Source organism: Heterocephalus glaber, unplaced genomic scaffold (assembly GCF_053883595.1).
Source record: "Heterocephalus glaber isolate CG9 unplaced genomic scaffold, H.glaber_assembly_v1.0 deba00001662, whole genome shotgun sequence".
Taxonomy (NCBI): Eukaryota; Metazoa; Chordata; class Mammalia; order Rodentia; family Bathyergidae; genus Heterocephalus; species Heterocephalus glaber.
In genome coordinates this window covers 11,830,722-11,850,363 of record NW_028258403.1, presented here as the reverse complement: position 1 = coordinate 11,850,363, position 19,642 = coordinate 11,830,722, and the positions used below count along the sequence as shown (strand labels likewise).

The following is a 19,642-nucleotide window of genomic DNA, read 5'->3' as shown; positions in this document are numbered from 1 at the left end:
TGCGTCAAAACTATTTTGAAAAACTTTTATACCATCTAGAAAACTGTGACAATTTATATTCCTAATAGCAGAGTATGAATGTACCAATTGCCGGGGATTTAGCTCAGTGGTGCCGCCACCTGCCTCACAGGCGCAAGGTCCCAAGTTCGATCCCCGGTACCAAAACAAACAAACAAACAAACAAAAAAACCGTCTCAAAATACAAATTAAAAAAAAAAAGAATAGGCTGGGGATTTAGCTCAGTGGTTTCGCCACCTGCTGCGCAAGTGCAGGGACCTGAGTTCGATCCCCGGTACCAAAAAAAAAAAAATGTACCAATTAATTTTCCTGTTTCCTTGGGACAATATTTTGTAAATCTTTGCATTCTATTAATCTACATTTATCCAGTTAATAAGGAAATTAAAATTTCTTTTTAAGGCCTTTTAGAAGTCCAAAACATTTCAGTATTTGACTGTTTTCCCTGTTATCAGTGGAGAAAATGTAAAACTTGTCTAAGAAAGATAGTTTTATGTAATTTTACACCGTGCATATAGTGGGCCAGATAAGGAAATGCTATGCCACTGTATATGAAAATCCACCCTTCCATTGTTCAACTGCCTTATTAGCATTCCATTTTGGGTGGAACAAAACCTCAATTGTGTCTTTATCTTTTTTTATTTTTATTTTTTGGTATGGGATCAAACTCAGGACCTTTTGCTTGTGAGGCAGGAGGCAGCACCACTGAGCTAAATCCCCGGCCCTGTGTCCTTATCTTAAATAACCGGAATTAAAGAAGAAAATGAAACTTACTTCCATTGTTTGATATATTGTAAAGGGTTAAGGTTGCATCCTGCATCTGTTAAAGCTTTTTTATATTGCTCCAAATCAGCCTGAAATAAGAAAATAACTAAATGACAAAAAATTAAACTTTTATGAAAGACAGTTGTCATTTGCTTAATCAAAAAATTATACTAAAGGGATGCATTTAAATTTTAGGCACCCAAGTTGAATGGAGCTGCATCTTAAATGACTACCCAAGGAAGGATCTGAGACAAAAATCACATACATTAAAAATTATTTTTCAATAGGCTTCTAAATCACCTTAAAAGTATAATACTTTTAAGTACAGTACAGTAGTACTCTGTTATACTTTTAAGTTTGACATTCAGTATTTTCGCTACTGGTAAAACAGACTGTCTTTCTCTGGGACAAACACCAACTGATTTGGCTTAAGCAAGAATATTTCAAAACCGGTATTATGAGGAGAATGACATGAACTGAAAAAACTGCAGATTTAGATTTCCCTTCTCATATTCTGAGTCTAGGGGTCCAGATTCATTAACTGAATAAACAGTTGTTCCACACTTGTGTGGGTTTTTATTTGTAATGTTGGGATCAAATGTCCTACACATTTTAAATTTTCTTTACCTTACTTTTAAAATTTCCTGATGAGTAAATCTAGGTGAATTTGTGTAAGTTTAAGAAGCCTAGTCTCCCAGTGACTCCACTGTGCAAATGTAATAAGGGAGAAACTTTTAAGCTCACCACCAGCGATTTTCACTATTTTGAGTTTTTAGGGCTATTAATCTGTTATTAGTAGTCATAATCTGCTTCACACTTCTTAGTCTTTACTGAAGTTTATGAACAGACATAATCATTATCAAAAAATAAATGAAAATCAAATGATGAGAAATGGAAAAAATGGAAATAAAGTCTTTGTAAATAGGGAAGGGTGGAGGGGGTGAAGGGAGGGCTAGGAATGGGGAAAAAATAAGAACCAAGATGTATTATGTAAAGGTCCAATTCCCAATGAGAAATGTAATTGTGTTGTATACCTACAATGTACCGATAAAAGAATTTAAAAAAAAAATGAAAATAATGTAGTCACATTAAGGGAAAATTAACTTAAGTTTTAAAATCATATATTCTTAAAAAAATATTATACATAGGGTATGAGAATTCCCCTAGACATAAGTAAAGCCTCATTGATGAGAGAAATATTTCAAAAAATAAAAACCACATGTTCTTATTAAGTCAAGAAATGGATATATTCCTCCAGTAAAGCAGAATTCCCTAAAGCAGATACTTAACGTTCAGTTTGCTATTTTAACATGGCCAAGATTTTTGACCAACAGAAACTTTACAATTTACCAGATTTTTAAAAAATAATTGCTACCAGCAAAGAAAAGTAACTTAAACGTCCAAGTCATTCTAGATGATCAGCTATTAAATTATACTGAGTTAAAATAAGAGTCAATGGTTTATAACCCAATCTGATACCAAAATCATCACTTTCCTTTATAGAACAGCTGAGACAGGATATCTTCTATAGTGAACATTACTTTTCAAACATTGCTAAATTGGTAAGACCAACTTTTCAAAAAGCCCTAGCAAATCTGATTAACTTGGTTTAGAATAGTTATTTTCCAGAAATAAAAATTTGGCCACTTGAATTCCAACTGAGATTCCAAAAAGTTAAAAGTGGTCAGACATTTCCTGAGTGGACAGTTTCCCCTGGTGAAAATAAGTATTGCTATAAAACTCAGTAGTAAATAGAATTAGCCTTAACAAATTGTTTTTCTTTTAAAGATAGGAATGAAGTAGATATTTAGCCCTAGTGACTTTTTACTTCAACTTCTGAAATTCTACCTGTAGTAATTCTGCAAACAGACATTTCCCTTTTCTTCTAATAACTCTATAGAGCTCTTACCTCAGAAGGTGCTTGCTGTGTGCTTATGTAATAGATAAGAAACAGCCTCATTTTATCTTCCGGAGTTCCTGCTACATAGGAGAAAGTTTAAAAAAAAACTTTCATTAATTGTGATTATTATGTATTATAGTGAACATTTACAAGTTTATTAAAATTCAAGGCATATATAAATGTGAAAAAACAAAATAATAGTTCTTGATTCAACAGGTATTAAGTACTATAATTACAATAATGTAAAATACAAATATGGAAAAAGATTAGATTTGGGAGTAGAGGGCTGTGATTACAGAAACACCACTATTCTATATTCCAAACTATCTAGAATGTTAAGATTTAGCTTTTAGATATAAACTCCAAAGAACAGAAAGGATTTCACAGGGCAATGATAATTCTAAAACAGGACACTTCTGAGATGGCAAGCAGCTGTTGGTCACAACTGCATAAGGACAACTGGTAATAAAAATAGGACTGTCTGGGGAACCAGCTGTATGGTCACTCTAGGTATAGGGTGATGACATCTGCTGGCTAAATAAAATCATCTAGATAAGCCTAAAGTGATAGTCCCCTACCTGGAGCTCCTAAACACAGATGTTCTCTTTCTGAAGTGTCTTATATTGCTATATGGTTTGGGAAAACCATACTTTTACATAAAAACATATTATACAGTAAAATATATTTGCCTCATACTTTAAGATAAAATGAAAGATTTCAAAGAAATTTCTTGTAGTGAGGGCTTTGAGCTATTATTTCTGCAATACAAAGCCTTAACTTTCCAGAGAAACTCATTTATTCTTTATTCCTTCTATAGGATGCACTTTGGAAGTAATAAAGCACTGGTCTAAACAAATAAAGCTACTCACTCTCACTCCAAAGTTCTGATATAAGGACTCAGAACTATTATATATATTACAGAATAAAACTAGTGGGTTTTTCAAAACATGATGACTGGGAATCCAGACACTCTTCAATTTACCCATACTCCCTAAGTATGACAAAGAATGGTAAAATAAAGAACAACAACAAGGTCTCCCAAGTTGTCATGTTCATTAATATTACACCTGCAACATTTTGAATATGAGGTTCTGAAACTCAGAGTTTTGCACAAATCCTAGGAGAATGCTGATATTTTTGCATTATCCTGACTGGTTCCTACCATTCTTTTTCAAGTTGTGCTTCCATCAATTCTTCTATTTTCAAATCCTTTTGTAGTGCTATTGGGATCTAACCCACTGGCTAGTCGACAAACTGGGAACTGGGAAGTGGTCTAGACCTTCACCTCAGTCTCTGGAATGTTCTTGGGATCATATTTATGCACATGCAGTTCACGGATCAGCCAAGGAATTCATAAACAACTTTACAGGAGCACTTTTTGAGCTCCTTCCTCTCCACAAGCTCCCTGGTATTTTCCCATTTCCTTGGCTTTTTTTGTGGTCCAGGCAGAAAGTTTTGGCTTTAGTTATCCTGCTCTAACATGAATAGCTTACAAGCAAAATGGATCCTTGGCCTTTCATTCATGTTGGAAAACAGATTTGCATTCAAAACTATTTTGAAACGACTAAAACATCTCTAAAATTAAGAATTTTAGAGACTAAACCACTATATAGATCCCATGATTATAATTAAAAGCTATAATTACATTTGTTAATTACAGATATATTTTGCTTTAAGAAAATTTAACATATATTTAAATACAAAGGGATTGGTTATAGGGTTTCTTAAAAGTGAATTTCTTAGATATGTAAAATATAACTTGGTTTTAGGTACTTACTTTTGGGAAACTCTCTGGGGTAAACCAAAGTACTTAGGAAACATTATTAGAGACACTTGTTTTGAATGTTATTTCTTCTAAAATTCTTGAAAAGGAAAGGCACTGGACTTTAGATATATCATGTTAAACAAATGAATATAAAAAGTGCTTTAAATACTGTCAGAGAAAAAGTTTAATAAAATCATTTTTCACTTGAGGAATTGCTATGTTGAAAAATTTTCAACAGAACAGAGCTGATTTTATTACCTTGGTATTAGCACTGACTGCCAGAAAAATTGTATTCCTCTTTAAATTATATTCACATTGAAAATGCTGGAATCATCTATGTTAACCTCACATTTATAGTACATACCATCAGGATCTGATATTATATCTAGAAGAGACTTATCCAGAGTAGTTTTGCTCATTATCTTTTCTTCATATTCAAAATATACATCCAGTTTCCTTGCCTGTCTCAAAATAAACATTAGATGAGAATACATTAATAAAAATATACTGAGTCTCTTTGCTTACAAATTTTTATTTTCTATGATCAATTTTAAAAACAAATGTTTACTTCCTAGTAGAATTTAAAGTTTCTAACTTTTGATCATACTTAATCTAAAAAAACAACCAAAGCAATATTATTGTTTCTCACAACAGAATGAACTCTGTATGTCATATATACATATAAAATACCACACAGTTCAGAATTATTTTATTCATTAGTAACTAGAACACAAATCGTATTGTAGTCCATGCAAAGTAATGTCAAGTGATCATGTTATGTTTATTTCTTTGAGTGTGCAAAACCACATTTTTTTACCTTACCTGACAGAAGTCACCCTAATTTATTTTCAATTTTAAAAAAAATAACACTTTTCTAATTCTCCTTTTTAATGCACTGAAATTTCATATAGTGGAAAAGTAGCAAAATTTTTCCAAATGATATCTTTTCTGGCTATCATGGATTTCCTCATGACAGCCTGCCTTGCTTCCTCCCGGGTATATTTTTATCTTGATTTTTTCCTCTTTTATTTGGCCTGAGCTCGCTCTGCAGAGCCAGTTTCTCTCTTCATTTTTACTTTTTCAAATAAACTTTGCCTTTGCTTTTAAAAAAAGGGATATCTTTTCTAATTTAAAACCTGTTGATTAAAATTATCCAAATGAAGTAACATATTAGGATCCTCTAGAGTAATGGAGATGAACCTATGGCACACATGGTGCAGTGGGTTATTTGTTATCATTGAAAGCTCTACAAGACTGGCTATCACTGCTCTAGAGTAAATAAAAGTATCAAATATCTATTAAACTGTATTTGATACTACAGAAGAGAAAATTCACTTCTTTCTAACTTGAAAGTATTGACAATTAAAAGAGGAATAGGAACCATTCATGACATAAATCTGGATACTTAACAATAACATAAAATATAGAACATAAATATTTTATGCTAAGATGACATAATAACATAATTATAGAGGAAGTGATGAATTTTGAAAATGATTTGGGGACAAAGATATAGTTCATTTCAGTCAAACAAATTATACTAAGGCGCAGAGGAGTATAGACATCTAAATAGTAGAATGATGAGTGGATTTCATACATGGACAACAGGAAATCAGAGTGCTCTTAATTCCACCCTTGCAGTGACACATAGGGCAGAGTTTGAAATAGATAAAATATTCAGATAGTTGAGAAATAAAAACAACACAGAAAGGTATTCATTCAGAAATCTCAGCTCTCACCAATCTTTTCTACCCCAATTCTACCTGCTCTAGTAGGCATTTATTAATTCTACATTTCCAGTTTGCAAATATAAGCAAATAGAACCTGTATTTTAACATCCTTCCCCTTTCTGACACAAAAAGTAATATACTATATTCTTCTGCCCTTTCATTTCACTCAGTAGTATAAACAACAGAATTTTCTTGCCAGTAAAATCTTGATTAGAATTAATGAAGCAAGCTTTTCCTAATTATAAAATCCCTGGCCCTACACAGTCTTCAGACTTCTTGATATAGGAACTGCGATGGTTAATCTTAACTGTGTCGACTTGATTGACTTGGGATCTGCCCAAAGGGTTAGTGAAGCACACCCTTGGCTGTGTCTGGGTGGGGCATGGAGATGTGACCTTGAGGTCTGTAGTACCTGGTCCCTCACCCCTTCTTCTCTGGTTGGCACTATTCCCGTTCTGCTTCCTGCCCACCTTGAACTAAACATCTTTGCTCTGCCATGCCTGTAGGCCATGAGGTTGCTACCTGAAAGCCAGCTGATCCTGGATTAAGTCCTTGGAAATCATGGGCCAAATTAAACCTTGCTTTCTTTAAGCTGTGGGCATTGGGTATTGCGTTAAGCAATGGTAAAAGTTTACTAACACAGAAAATTCCTACTAGAGAAGTTGGGTTGTAGCTGTGACTGTATGGCTGAGAAGAAGCCTTTGGACTTGTTTGCAGGAGGAATTTGGAAAGGTCTGGAGATGTGGGCTAGAGAAACCTTGAGTCTGAGGTGCATGACTCTGGTCAGAGCTAAGAAGATGAGAATGCTGCTAGGAATGCAAACAGTAAAGGCCAAGGAAAAAGGACTCCACTGGCAGTTGAACTAGAGGCCATGTGTGATGCACTTAGGCAGAAAGTCTAAGTTTTGTCCACATCCTGGGAATTTTCAGGAGATTGAGATTAAGGGTACGGGCTAAAATTTCAAGCAGCTCTATATTTAGGGTGTGGCATGGGCACTGCTTAGTTGCTTTTAGCCAGATTTATAGTAAAAACTGTGGGTTTAAAAGCAGAGTAGAAAAATTTGAAAACCTTAATTTGGGCCCCAAAGGAATCGTGTAAAGTTGGGTTGGGTCCAAAGAGTGTGGCTGCTGAAGAGACTAGCAACATTAAAAGAAACCAAGTATTTTCTTCCTGTAAAGGGTTCAAGGAGGAGACTGCATTGAGGGCATCTCAAAAATCAGCAAGATCCCACCCCGAAGGATGCAAAAGTGTAAACCTTTCATTTGAGAAAAGAGTCCCCAGGAATTGGTTCCGAGGATTCATTTCACAGTGCTCAGCCATCCAGGCACTCAGGGGTTGCTGCAGCCAGAGGCCAAGGAGACCCAGGTACTGCCTGTGCTGGCTGCAGATGTTGACATTACCACATGAGGCTGATTTTATTGGCATGCAGAATATAAAAATTGTGAGGTCAAAGGAGGTTTCCACCTAGATTTCAAAGGAAGGCCCGGGAGGTCAGGCAAGGAGCCCCTGAAGTGCAGTGTGTATGGCTATGGGAGTCAAGTCAAATGTATAATGGAGATCCCAGGAACCTGGGACATGTGCAGGGGAAAGCTGCAGCCCTGAAGTGGACTCTAGGCCTCTGGAACTCTCATTTCATCACCATGTGCCCTGGATGCCAGATGCAGATCTACAGGACCTAATGTTTGCTCTCCCCAGTTTTGGTCTTGTTTGATCCTATTTTTTCTGTCCCCCTTTTCCTCTTTTTTGAAATGGGAATGATTGCCCTGTGCCACTGTATCTTGGGATTATATAACTTGTTTTTTGATTTTTATAGGAGTTCACAGCTGAGTTTGCCTGAGTTTCAGAAGACATTGACTTGGGCTTTTTTCAGCAATGCTAGGACTGTTAAGAGTTTGGGAAGGGATTACTACATTTTTAGTTATACACAGGACAGTTGTATCATGTTAGGTAGATTTAAGAACGTACTATTGTCTTTACTTGGCCATTAAGTATTAGTTTAACTCTGTGGAGATCATGGGTCAGATGTTACCCCTTAACAATATGTAAGAAGAGTTTGTATCTATCATATCAACTGTGATATCAGCTCCAAAAGTTTAAGGAGCTGTGTTTGGATGTCAAGTGACAAGGGGTAGGAAATATTGGTTAACCTTAATTTTGTCAACCTGATTGGCCCAGGGGGTTAGTAAACCAAACTTCTGCATGTGTCTCAGTGGGTCAGGAAGGCAGAACCTTGAGGTCTCTATGTGGTTCTCTTCCCTTTCCTCTCTGGCACGGTTCCCCCGATCTGCTTCTTGGCTACCATGAACAAAGCATCTTTGCTCTGCTATGCCCATTTGCCATGATGTTTCTGCCTTAGAGTCAGCTGACCATGGACAGAACCCCTGAAACCATAAGCCAAATTAAATTTCTCTACTTTTAATATGTGAGTATTGAGTCTTATGTCCAGCAGAGGGAAAGCTGACTAATACAGGCACTGTGGAACTATTTTAGCTACTGTATAAAGCTAATTTGAGTATTAAACTAGGTAAAAAGTGAAGTCTTAGGTATGACAAAGTCCTAAAAATATTAAAAACAGACAAAAGAAATATAAGAGATAGTAAAGGAAAAACTGGATATTTAATAATTAACATAAGAAAGGATACAGGAAGAACAGTAGTGAAAGAAGTCAAAGAAAACTCATAGGGAACTAAGATGATAGTAGGAACTATATTAATAGGAATATTAGAGAAGAAAAAGCTGTTATCTTTATATTAAAGTCAGGAATGGGGAAAAACAATTAAAACATATAAATTTATTACAGTAGAAGACATATAGCTATTAACCCCCCTCAAAATACTATCCCCCATTTCAAACACATTTATCATTCTTGTCACTCTCTGAAGCAGATCTGTACTTTTTTGTGAGTACCTTTATGAGGTATGATCAAAATATGGTGAATACTGCTGCCAAGTGACACCCAAGCAAAGGCAGGCTTGTAAAAATACAGTGTATCCTCATCCATCTTATTCACCAGATGCTGCACTGTGTGACTTCTGGCTCTTCTCCGAAGTGAAAATGACCGTGAAAGGTAAATGCTTTGAACTGATTCAGGACACTGAGGCAGCCATGACAGCATAACTGAAGACACTCAAGAAAGACGACTTCCAAAACTGCTTCAGGAAGTGGCAAGAATGATGGGGTGTGTTCAGAGAAAAGGAGAGGAATTGGGAGGGGACTTAATGGCAATGTGACTTACTGCAATGATTTTTAAAATTTAAACATTCACCATAATTTTTTATTATACCTCATACACCTTTGACTTCTGAAAATCCATAAATAAATACATATTTTTTATCAGCCCTTGTCATACCTGTACTTTCCTGTACTTCTTCAATGAGTCTTAGGAACTGTCCATTATGGTAAAGGAATGAACAAACTAGTTTCAGAAAGTATTCCTTTTTGTTGTACTTTTCAAATCTAATGGGTGGTACCTAGATTTCTAACATATTCTGTGTATATGTGTGATTTTAATTTGACATAAATTTTGAGGCAACATAATAAAAAATGAAGGACCTTGGGCTTCTTGCCCACTAATACCACTGAAATTTGGCAAAAAACATTAGAATTTTAAAATATCAGATTGTCCATTAGAAAGCTCTTCTAAGGGAATTCTTGACAAATGCATGGTTGAAGTTTATAGTCACTGTACATTGTCTATATTTTCAGTAATAGCCCTCTTTTACTCATGTATTATTGGCATTTATTGAAGGAACCAAAAGTTTTATTGTCCTGATCTTGTAATTTTGTTGTATAGTTTTTAAGTTTTTTTCTGTGTTATTCTTATATAAATTGTATTCTTTTGAGCCCCCCCCTTTTTTGGAAGCTGTAACAAATTTACTTTTAGAATATAACCTATACATATGTTGAAGACTCTTTATACCTTACACTTTCTTGTTCTTGCTTTTTCACATGTTTAGTTTACACCATGTTTCAGGGCTGGACCTGGATATCCCTTAGTCTAGGTGAGTAGCACCGGTAAAGCTGTACTACAATAGTCCATGGTTAGTGTATTATCAGTAGAGAATAAATGCCTTAAAATTGTTTGTTCATTTTTGTATGCATGCGTGGGTTTGCCAACATGAAAAATTATGTTGCCCAATAACCAGATGAGTCATGAAACGTACTATGTAGCCCAGGCTGGCTTTGACCTCATGGTGCTCCTCCTGCCTTTGCCTCCCAAATGCTGGGATTACAGGCATGCACCACCATGCCCAGCCACATTTTATATTTTGGACAAGGTCTTACTAAATTGCCCAGGCTGGGCTTAAACTTGTGGATCCTCCTGCCTCAGCCTCCCAGAGTGCTGTGATTAATGGCAGGCGCCACCACTTCAAGAACTATCTTTTATCATACTAAAGAACATTTCTTCAGGTTCTGATAGTAACTAATCTTATTTGGGATGAAAAGGGGTAAAATAGAGTGGTAGCCTCTCAGTTTGGGACTTTCTGGTACAGAGTACATTTTTCCTCCGTCTCTAAGAAAAGACACCAAGGTCATATGATTGTTTACGTGGTATGTAAGAGGTCATTTTTAAAACAGATCAGCACAAATCCAAGAACTGTTCTGTTTCTAGTACAGTAAAAAAACTCAAGTGTGATTTGGAGTAGCAGTGATTAAAGGCAGTTATTATAAGGACGGTTAACAAAGGATTTATGCTGTACACATATACATTTTAAATATTCTCTTTTAATTCAAACCTAAAATGTACAGCTGTCTGTCAAGCACTGAGGTAGGTCTACGATCGCTTTTTTTTTTTTAGTATAGAAGTTTACTGCCTGAATTTATTTTTTAAATTCTTTTTTTTGACTGAATTTAATTTTTTAAAACTTTTAATGTAATACAAATAGATATTAATTGAAATTTTTTTTGCATAAAGCACACTTATCAGAAATTACCTACAATTTCTAAGTTCAATTTTTTTTGAGGCAGAACTAAAAATTTAGACAGTGCAAGAAACTGGAGTATTGTATATTATTTTCCAAGATTTTCAGTCTTTTATGGTTTTTTATGTACAAAGTAATTCAGACAATATTTCAATCACCATCTTTACTGAGTCTCTTTTCTTTTTGGTACCGGGGATAGAACTCAGGATCTTGTGCTTGCGAGGCAGGCGGTGGGACCACTGAGGTAAATCCCTGGCCCTTTACTGAGTCTAAGATGTGCAATTTAGTTTTATAGACACAGATTTTCATACTCTTACAACTGACATAAATAAAATACAGATAATCTATAGGTGAGTAAAAAAATTCAACCTAAAGGAGCAGGAAAGGATAACAAGAAGTACTAGCTATGAGGAGTCAGCAGGTCAATAATATGGCCTTCAGCTACTTACTATGTTTCATAGAGGAACGGGGCATCAGTTGCTTGAGTGTGCCGACCAGGTGGAGACAATTCAGAGTTTCTATTTTTCCCCAAGAAGGATAAAGCAGTTAAGCCATAGAAAAATTAACCCTCATTAGAAGGAGCTCTAGGTAGAAGCTAGCTTTGCCAACAAGGGGTAAGCCTTGTTTTGAGTGTAGACCTCGTCCCTTCATCCCACGATGTCTTTAGATTCCATTCAGTCCCTCTCAACTTTCTCCACAGCAAATCACAAGTGAGCAACTATTAACAACCAAGTCCTCCGCCACACAGCTCATTAATAGTTTATTCTCCGCCATCTATGTCTGGAAGGAACATTCAGATGTTTAATAGTTCTTCCTCTTAGATGAGAGAATCAGGGAGAACATCTAATGTTATTTCTTTCTTTTACTTACTATTCCTTGCAAGTATGCTTTTTTTCCTTTTCCTAGGTATCTGGTGCTAACAAGTACTCAAACTATGCAGACTGGCTAAGTACAATTAAAATATGCTGTCTCCAAATTGAGTAATCCCAGAAGCCATTTCCAAACAATCAGCAAATGGGAAAGTCATATGTGCATTAGAAAGGAAAGTACCACTAAGATTTAAAAATACAGATTACTCAAAATAAATGAATATCAACAACTCACTTTTCAATTTATTAGACCAAAGTTAGCTGCCAAAGCCAGATTTGTTATCTGATTTGATATTTATACTCCTCAGAGTATCAATAAATGAAACAGAGAATATTTGCCAAAGTTGTAGCCAAACTGGTGCTTTTTTTAGCTTTCCATCAAAATATCAATTACATAGCTCCCAGAATTTCTGAAGAGATTAATTTCTTCTTATACTTGCTTCAGAAAATTATCTAAGAAAATTATCAAAAGCAGCTATAATTTTAGCATCCTTAAAGAAGAAATGTGTTAAACTACAGTAAAAACAAATATCAAGAGAAATGCTCTGAGAACTCTGCATGAGAAGATACAGTGTTCTTGTTAATAAAAAAAATTTATTTTTAGGTTAGGTGAATAAGTATTTACAAAAAAGGTCAAGAAATTCTGATAAAGGAGCAGGCATTACAGAGAATTCTTTAATTATGTTAACAGTATAGCCAGAGGTAGATGGTGTAACTTAATGTGAAAAATAAGGAGGCCATTTGAAAGTAAATGCTATAAAGTTGGAAATTTAATAGTCATGGAAAACTCTTAAGAAGAAATTTTACAACTAAGAGTAATAAGATGAAAACAATGAAGTTTATGTGCTCATTTTGACAAGGGAAAAGAGAAGCTCTGAAAAGATGGTCAACATTAAAAGACTCTTCCTAGAAAATATCCTAATTTTTCTACAATAGAAATTATTATTTCTACAATAGAAATAGGAGTTACCTTGACTCCTACATGTGACTTACTAAATACAAGCACAATTTACATGTAAATACTGAAATATGCTCCTTTATCTGATCTTAAAACTCTTGATATTAATTTGGTTTCCTAGAACAACTTAACTACAGTGTATCCTATATACATGCCATTACTTTCTTTCTGCACAGTGTATACTTAATAGCAGTTACTTTAAAATCAGATAGCATTAAGAAAAAGGGAATCTTTCTTAACACTTTTTTCATAAGACCACAAAGTCTTTAAGCAGAATTATTTAGGTCAAGCATGGTGGAATATTAAATAATCTCAGGCAGATGACCTCAATTATCACAAACTGATTCTGAAAAATTCACTTAAAATCATTAGTGTAAAGCGATAAGTAATCATCACAAAGAATTTCATAAGTAAACTGTACTTTATAAAGCACTATTTCAGCTAGACAGCTAGAATATCTGTCTTCCACTTCCATTCCCAGTATTTACCACCCCTCAGATTCCTTGGTCCACTCTCTGATTAAAACACGTCAGATAATGTAATTAACTTTCAATGACTTCCCTACTTAAATTTCTACCTTTTTTGACTCTTTTTTGTATTACTTCTTTCTCAATAAAGCACATTAGTCTTCTAGGTCCTGAAACATACTAAATGTGGTTGTCTTAATGGCTCTGTGCTTATTATTCCCCTTGCCTGGAATGGCTGGCTCTGAGATCTTCACTAACTTGTTTTTTTTCCTGATTCTGGACTCAACTCAAGCATTATCTCTTAAGCACTCAACTCCAGAGCAGGCCTTTCAACAATTCTTTATCACCTCACATAACTCTGTTCTTATTCTCATATCATTAAATACATGAAGTTATTTTGTTTTCTACTATTTGTTACTACACCATATGGTCCAAGAGAAGAGAAAATTTACCTGTTTTGTTTATTGCAGTATCTTAAGGACTTACTACAATACATTCTAGGAACAATAAATAGTTATTTTAGGTCATGTAATTTAGTTTGGTAGCAGGGACTGAGCTTAGCATTTTCCTGATATTACAGCGATGAGAACTGAGGTCATAAAGTAGAATGTAAGAATTAATAAATTTTTAATAGTGAAAAAAAGCAAAACAAACTATAAGTAAAAAAACCACTTGTATGACTATTAACAATTGTCATATCTTCCTAGTAGTGTTTATTTTTATTTTTTTCTGGTACTAGGGATTGAATCCAGGGCCCTGCACTGAGCTATATCCCCAGCGCTTTTATTATTTTTTATTCTGAGACAGGGTCTCAGTAAGTTGCCCAGCTAGTACTTGAACTTGTGATCCTCCTGCCTTAGATTCTCAAAGGCTGGGATTATAAGAACACACAATTTGCCTGGCATCAAATTTGTTTTTTTTTTTTTGGTACCGGGTATTGAACTCGGGTCCTTGAGCTTGCGCAGCAGGCGGCGAAACCGCTGAGCTAAATCCCCGGCCCTCAAATTGGTTTTTAACCGTCTGTCTGCAAATAGTACCTTATATAAATAAGCACAGTATGTGACACAGAGCAAGTATTCAAAAGATGTTTGCTAACTGGATCATGGAGTCCTAATTATATAATTATAGTTTAATAGATATAAGCTAGAACCTACATTTTATTTGTTTTAGGGTAGTAACTTTTTTTACTTTCTGTTATTAGATTCATAGTCTTCATATTTAGACATATAAGAAAAGCGTTTTTTCTCCTATGGAAGGAAATTCTCAATAAAGTTCTGTGTTATATTTCATCTGGGTTTATATGTTATCTCTCTAGTAGGCAACGATCTCATGTAAAAGATTAAAACAGCTTTTTGGCATTTTATAGGGGTGCTAAATAAGAAAGTGAAAATATTAGCAGAATCACTTATAGATTGTACAGGTATAGTTCTATTCTTATAAGGACATGAAAAATATCAAGTATCAATATCAAGATGTGGAACAAAGATTTAGGTTGTTGGCTTAATAGAAATTACACAGGTTTAAGTTCCTTTCTGCACAACATCATTTATTATGTCCTTTCTAACACTATACGGCTTTTTAAATAAAATAATAAGACATGTATGTCTCATCTCCATAAATCCAACATGTCATCCACATCTTTGATAGGCAGCAATTATACTCATCTTTTTAAGCAGTTTCAAATGTATTATATCAAATGAAACACAGAAGTCTTAGCATATGATCAATTTACTATTGGAATTCAGCTCCAAGTCTAAAGAATAAATGATGTAGAATACTGAAGGACTGATTAAAAAAGCTGATATGGGATAATCATGAATAAGCTTGTGAGAAAAAGAACTACGATAACAATATTTAGAAACCCTAATACATTTGTTTTAAAATCACAGTCCAGTGAGAGATAGTAAGGAGCTTTAATGTTAACGGATTCATCTAAAATCAAAAAAGATTAGAACCAAGTCATATAAATGATGTTACTAAGAGATATTTCAGACATTTTTAGATAGATTTCTAAGTCCACATTACTGATGGTGAGATATGTCTATTATTAGTAGAATAAAATGTACAGAATGGTACTGAGGCAGTGCAACATAACAGAAATATCACAGATTCTAACTTCTATTTATTAAAGTGATTTTCTTGCGCAAATCACTGATCTTTCTAGATTCTTAAACTTCCTTATTTGCAAAAACAAATGAAAGTAACATTGTTGTCTAGATAATGAACATTTTAATTATGCTTCAAAATGTTACACTGAGGGCTCAATGAGATACTGAATATGAAAGCATCTTACAAAATATAAACCCTATACAAATATAAGTCATATTACAGGGGAAAAGTTAAATTTACCTTTATATGTTCTAAAACGGCAGTGGCAACATTTGTATGGAGATCAATAAGTCTTTTTTTTTCAAGAAGTTCTGGCAAAGAACTATAAGGACCAAAACATTAAAAATTAATAATAAAATTTTCTAGGAAAATGATATAAATTTTAATGAAACCCACACCTGGTGTTTGGGAAACTTGGAACACTGAAACAGTGTCAAAGTGGCAAGTTAAACTGTCTATCACTGAATGTAATCTGCAGACTTGACCACATATAGCATGTATTACTTTATTAAAGGTGAAATGCTTCTTATTTTAAAATAATCTGGCTCCCAAATATCATTATTTCTACCATTTTTTTTTCTGCTTCCAAAGTTTAAACTAAAATCAGATTATTGGAAATAAGCTTGTACCCACATTTCTGAACCACGAAATCTCCCTCTGTCTATAAAGGCAAAGTACTGAAAACAGTGCTTAACCCTCAACTAGTGAAATAAGAGTAGCAACAGGAAAATCAGTAATAATTCCTCTGCTTTATCATTATTTTCCTAGTGAAATTACTATCATCACTTATCAGTACATATTTGTGATACATAATGAATACATTCATCATGCAGAGTAGAGTTGGTACATATGCATATTGTATCTCAATTCTTTTTACTTTCCCTTCATCTCCCCTTTCTCCTTATCCCTAGGTTCCCTTCCTATTTCCAAAAGGTCTACTTCCCCGTTTCCCATCATCTATTTTTATTTTGCTCTTTAAATTATTTATACTTTGGGGTTTCTCACATAAGAGAAACCATGCCATATTTACTCTTCTGCCATCACTTTTTTCTAATTGGTAAAAGAAGCAAATGTCTTGCTGTATCTAAAAGAGAACTGAAATTAGTTGAACACATTAAAAACACAATTTAGTTCTTTATGTTCAGGTATATTTGCTATATCTACTATTTCCTATTATTAAAAACATTAACCATTTTTCAACCTCCAAAATAAACCTCATCAACACAAAGACTTCAAAGAGGATATACTGAATATTTACCTCACAGCTGATGTTAACTTAGCAGTATTGTCAGAAAGCATACTTATGGCTCCTTCATCTTCCCCTTCTAGCCCCTGGGAAGAAAAAAATAGTGCTAATAACTATATTTATAATTACCAGGCCCAACCATACAAATCAACTCATATCTCTAAGATTACTGATAAACAATAGGATTATGGTTACCTAAAGTAACAATTCTTCTCTTGAGGAGTAAGCATATGTTTTTTGTATGTTTTTGAAATAATGTCTAGATAGGTAGCACAAGCTGGCCTCAAATTCAAGTTCCTCCTGCTTTAGCCTCCTGAGTGCTAGGATTACAGATCTGCCACCATACCCAAAAAGCATATGTATTTTTGACAGTTACAGAAAAGGTTTAGTCACCACTAGTGTAATAAATCATTGATTTAGTAATTAAATAAGGATCAGCGGACATTTTCAGATAAGAAAGCAAGCCCAGAGATTTGTCACAGGTCACACAGTAATAAACAGTACAGCTGAAATGTGAACTTGGATCATGCATGGTAGGAGGAGAAGTATTACAATATTTATCTCTAAAATAAAGTCATTATTTTTTCAAATCATAACTTCATATTATTCTTTTATAATTTTTTGATCTCAGTATTTAGGTTTCTTTTTTGAAAAAATATCACTTGAATAAACTGAGTATAATTTTGCTATTATTAAAGCAATAAATGGCCTTAAACTTTTAGGTAAGGAAAAAAAGTGAACCTCTTTATCCCTGCAGACACCCTTTCTTTTCCCTGTAATTCTTAGAAAGCAAACATGATCTTACCATAATGCTTTTAAGTCGTTTGACCTCATCTTCTTGTGCTCTATAATATTCCAGTTCTTGCTGCACTGATTCTGCAACTTCTGGGAATGGACTAAGAGAAAATTGCACAAGAGGAACTATGAGTATAACAGTAAAAGACTAATTTTTGTGTGAATTGTGAAATATTTACAAGGAAGATTATTTCAAATAAACTTATTTGGATTTGTATATTTAAGAGTCAAAACATTCAACATAATCTTGTTCTTTAAACACATACCATAATATTTATAAATCCAAATAAATTTTACTTAAGTGACATCATGTTTTCCCTTCATCTGTACGCTGTTACAACAAAACATAAAATATTTATGTGACTGAAAATATTTAAGAAATCATGGTGTATCAGGGCTGGGGGATTAGCTCAGTGGTTCTGCCACCTGCCTCGCAAGCGCAAGGTCCCGAGTTTGATGCCTGGTACCAAAAGAAAAAAAAAAAAAAAAAAGAAATCACAGTATATCAATATCACCAAGATTAACACATAGTGTCAAAGGGTCCATTCAACTACAATGATGGTATTTAAGAAGTATCACCTACAAGTAATTGTGAGAAAAAAAATACTGTAATTCAGTATTGTTAATATCCTTGTTGGTAAAAATAGTACTTGCCCAGTTTTGGTGGGCTTTCTGCTTGATATCTTCCTCAGGCCATGGCAGTTCATCGGTCCTTTCTGTAGACTTCAGATATATCTGCAATCCTGAAGCAGCTTAGGTAGAAGTGTAACATAAGACTAAACTTGAAAAATTCTAGATGTATACTGACCATAAAGTGGTTTTAAGATGAGTATTTTTCAACTATACCAGTGAAGACAAACCATTTAGAGTTTGCAAAGATACAAACAGCCCTCGTTGGCATTCGTGGGGTAGGTTTGCCACCACTGCTCTACACAGCCTTTCAGAAGGCCAGGTGCTTTCTCCTCTTTCAACAGTGAAATAAAAACCTTCCTTTCTTCAGCTCTGACATTTGAAGACATCTTACTAATGATCAGCACATTTCATCCAATGGAGATGGGCAGAAAAGACAGTAGTTCAGAAAGGATTTGGAGGAACATAGAACAATTTTACCCAAAAACTCCTGGCACTTACTCTGACTCCAGCAGTATATGTTGGTGAAAAATAGCATCGAGGCCTCAGCACTACACTGAATGGTCAGAAGTCCTTGTTCCATCTAATTATAATGAGAACTACCTTTTATAAGAAAGCCCTTATTCTATGAGAAAGCTTCATCTATAATGTGCTGGTTTAATTCCAATAGCCTCAAAATCTCCAATGTCTTTTGGTTTCAGAGCTAAGAAGGGCAACTCCTTACATTTATTGAATATTTACTATATGTCAAATATGTTAAGTGTTTATCTCTATTACTTTACTCCTAACCAATCTGTTGTAGGAATAGTAATATATATTAGTTAAGACAAAGCACTTTTTTGGGATTTGACAAAATTGAGTTGCATTTTTGTCTTTACCAACAGGAGGTACATAACTGCAGATAAATTTTTATAGTCATTAACTCATCTAATCTTAAAAAATCTTGAGATCAAGGCAAAAGGTAGAATTATAACCTCAACCATTTTACTGACGAGAAAATGAAGTGAGAGTGAGTCAAGTCATTTATTGAACTCTGCTGACTCAGGGTCCTTGTCCCCATCTTTATTGTAGTACAATTTGCAGGGTAAGAACTCAATTTCTTCATAAAAATATACAGTTTTCAATATTTAAATGTCCTCTTAGATTGTTCTAAATGTGATATACAGAAGATAGAAAAAAGTTTTCATTCTTTTTATAAATGAATTAAGAGTTTTTTCTCTGTTAGGGAATGTCAATTTTATTTTGCTCTTAATGAGCTTTTTGGACAAGATCAGGTGCATTCAGGGTGGCATGGCTGTAGGTTTAATGAGCTTTTAAAAATGTATTAGTATGTTTGTGATAATGAATATTGTGGGATATTAATTAGTACATATACCTATCACATCCTGAACCTTTACTTCCTCTTCTCCTCTCCCATCTCCGCTACCCCCAGATCCTTTCTCATGTCCAGAAAGTCTACCTCCATTTCCTA

General features: G+C 34.3%; 1 protein-coding gene across 8 annotated transcripts in view; it reads right to left on the bottom strand.

Moving 5' to 3' along the window:
- Scfd1 (sec1 family domain containing 1) overlaps positions 1-19,642 on the bottom strand; it is a 93,469-nt gene that overhangs the window by 22,220 nt on the left and 51,607 nt on the right. For all 8 annotated transcript variants that reach the window (XR_015445756.1, XM_087197074.1, XM_087197070.1 and 5 more), the window contains 6 exons: positions 17,552-17,642; positions 16,759-16,832; positions 15,741-15,822; positions 4,810-4,906; positions 2,690-2,760; positions 790-869 (listed from right to left, as the gene is read on the bottom strand). Coding sequence is in view for 7 of the 8 variants with exons in the window: in XM_087197074.1 (XP_087053200.1) it covers positions 790-869; positions 2,690-2,760; positions 4,810-4,906; positions 15,741-15,822; positions 16,759-16,832; positions 17,552-17,642 (495 nt within the window). In the remaining variant the exon portion in view is untranslated. The remainder of the gene's footprint in view (positions 1-789; positions 870-2,689; positions 2,761-4,809; positions 4,907-15,740; positions 15,823-16,758; positions 16,833-17,551; positions 17,643-19,642) is intronic.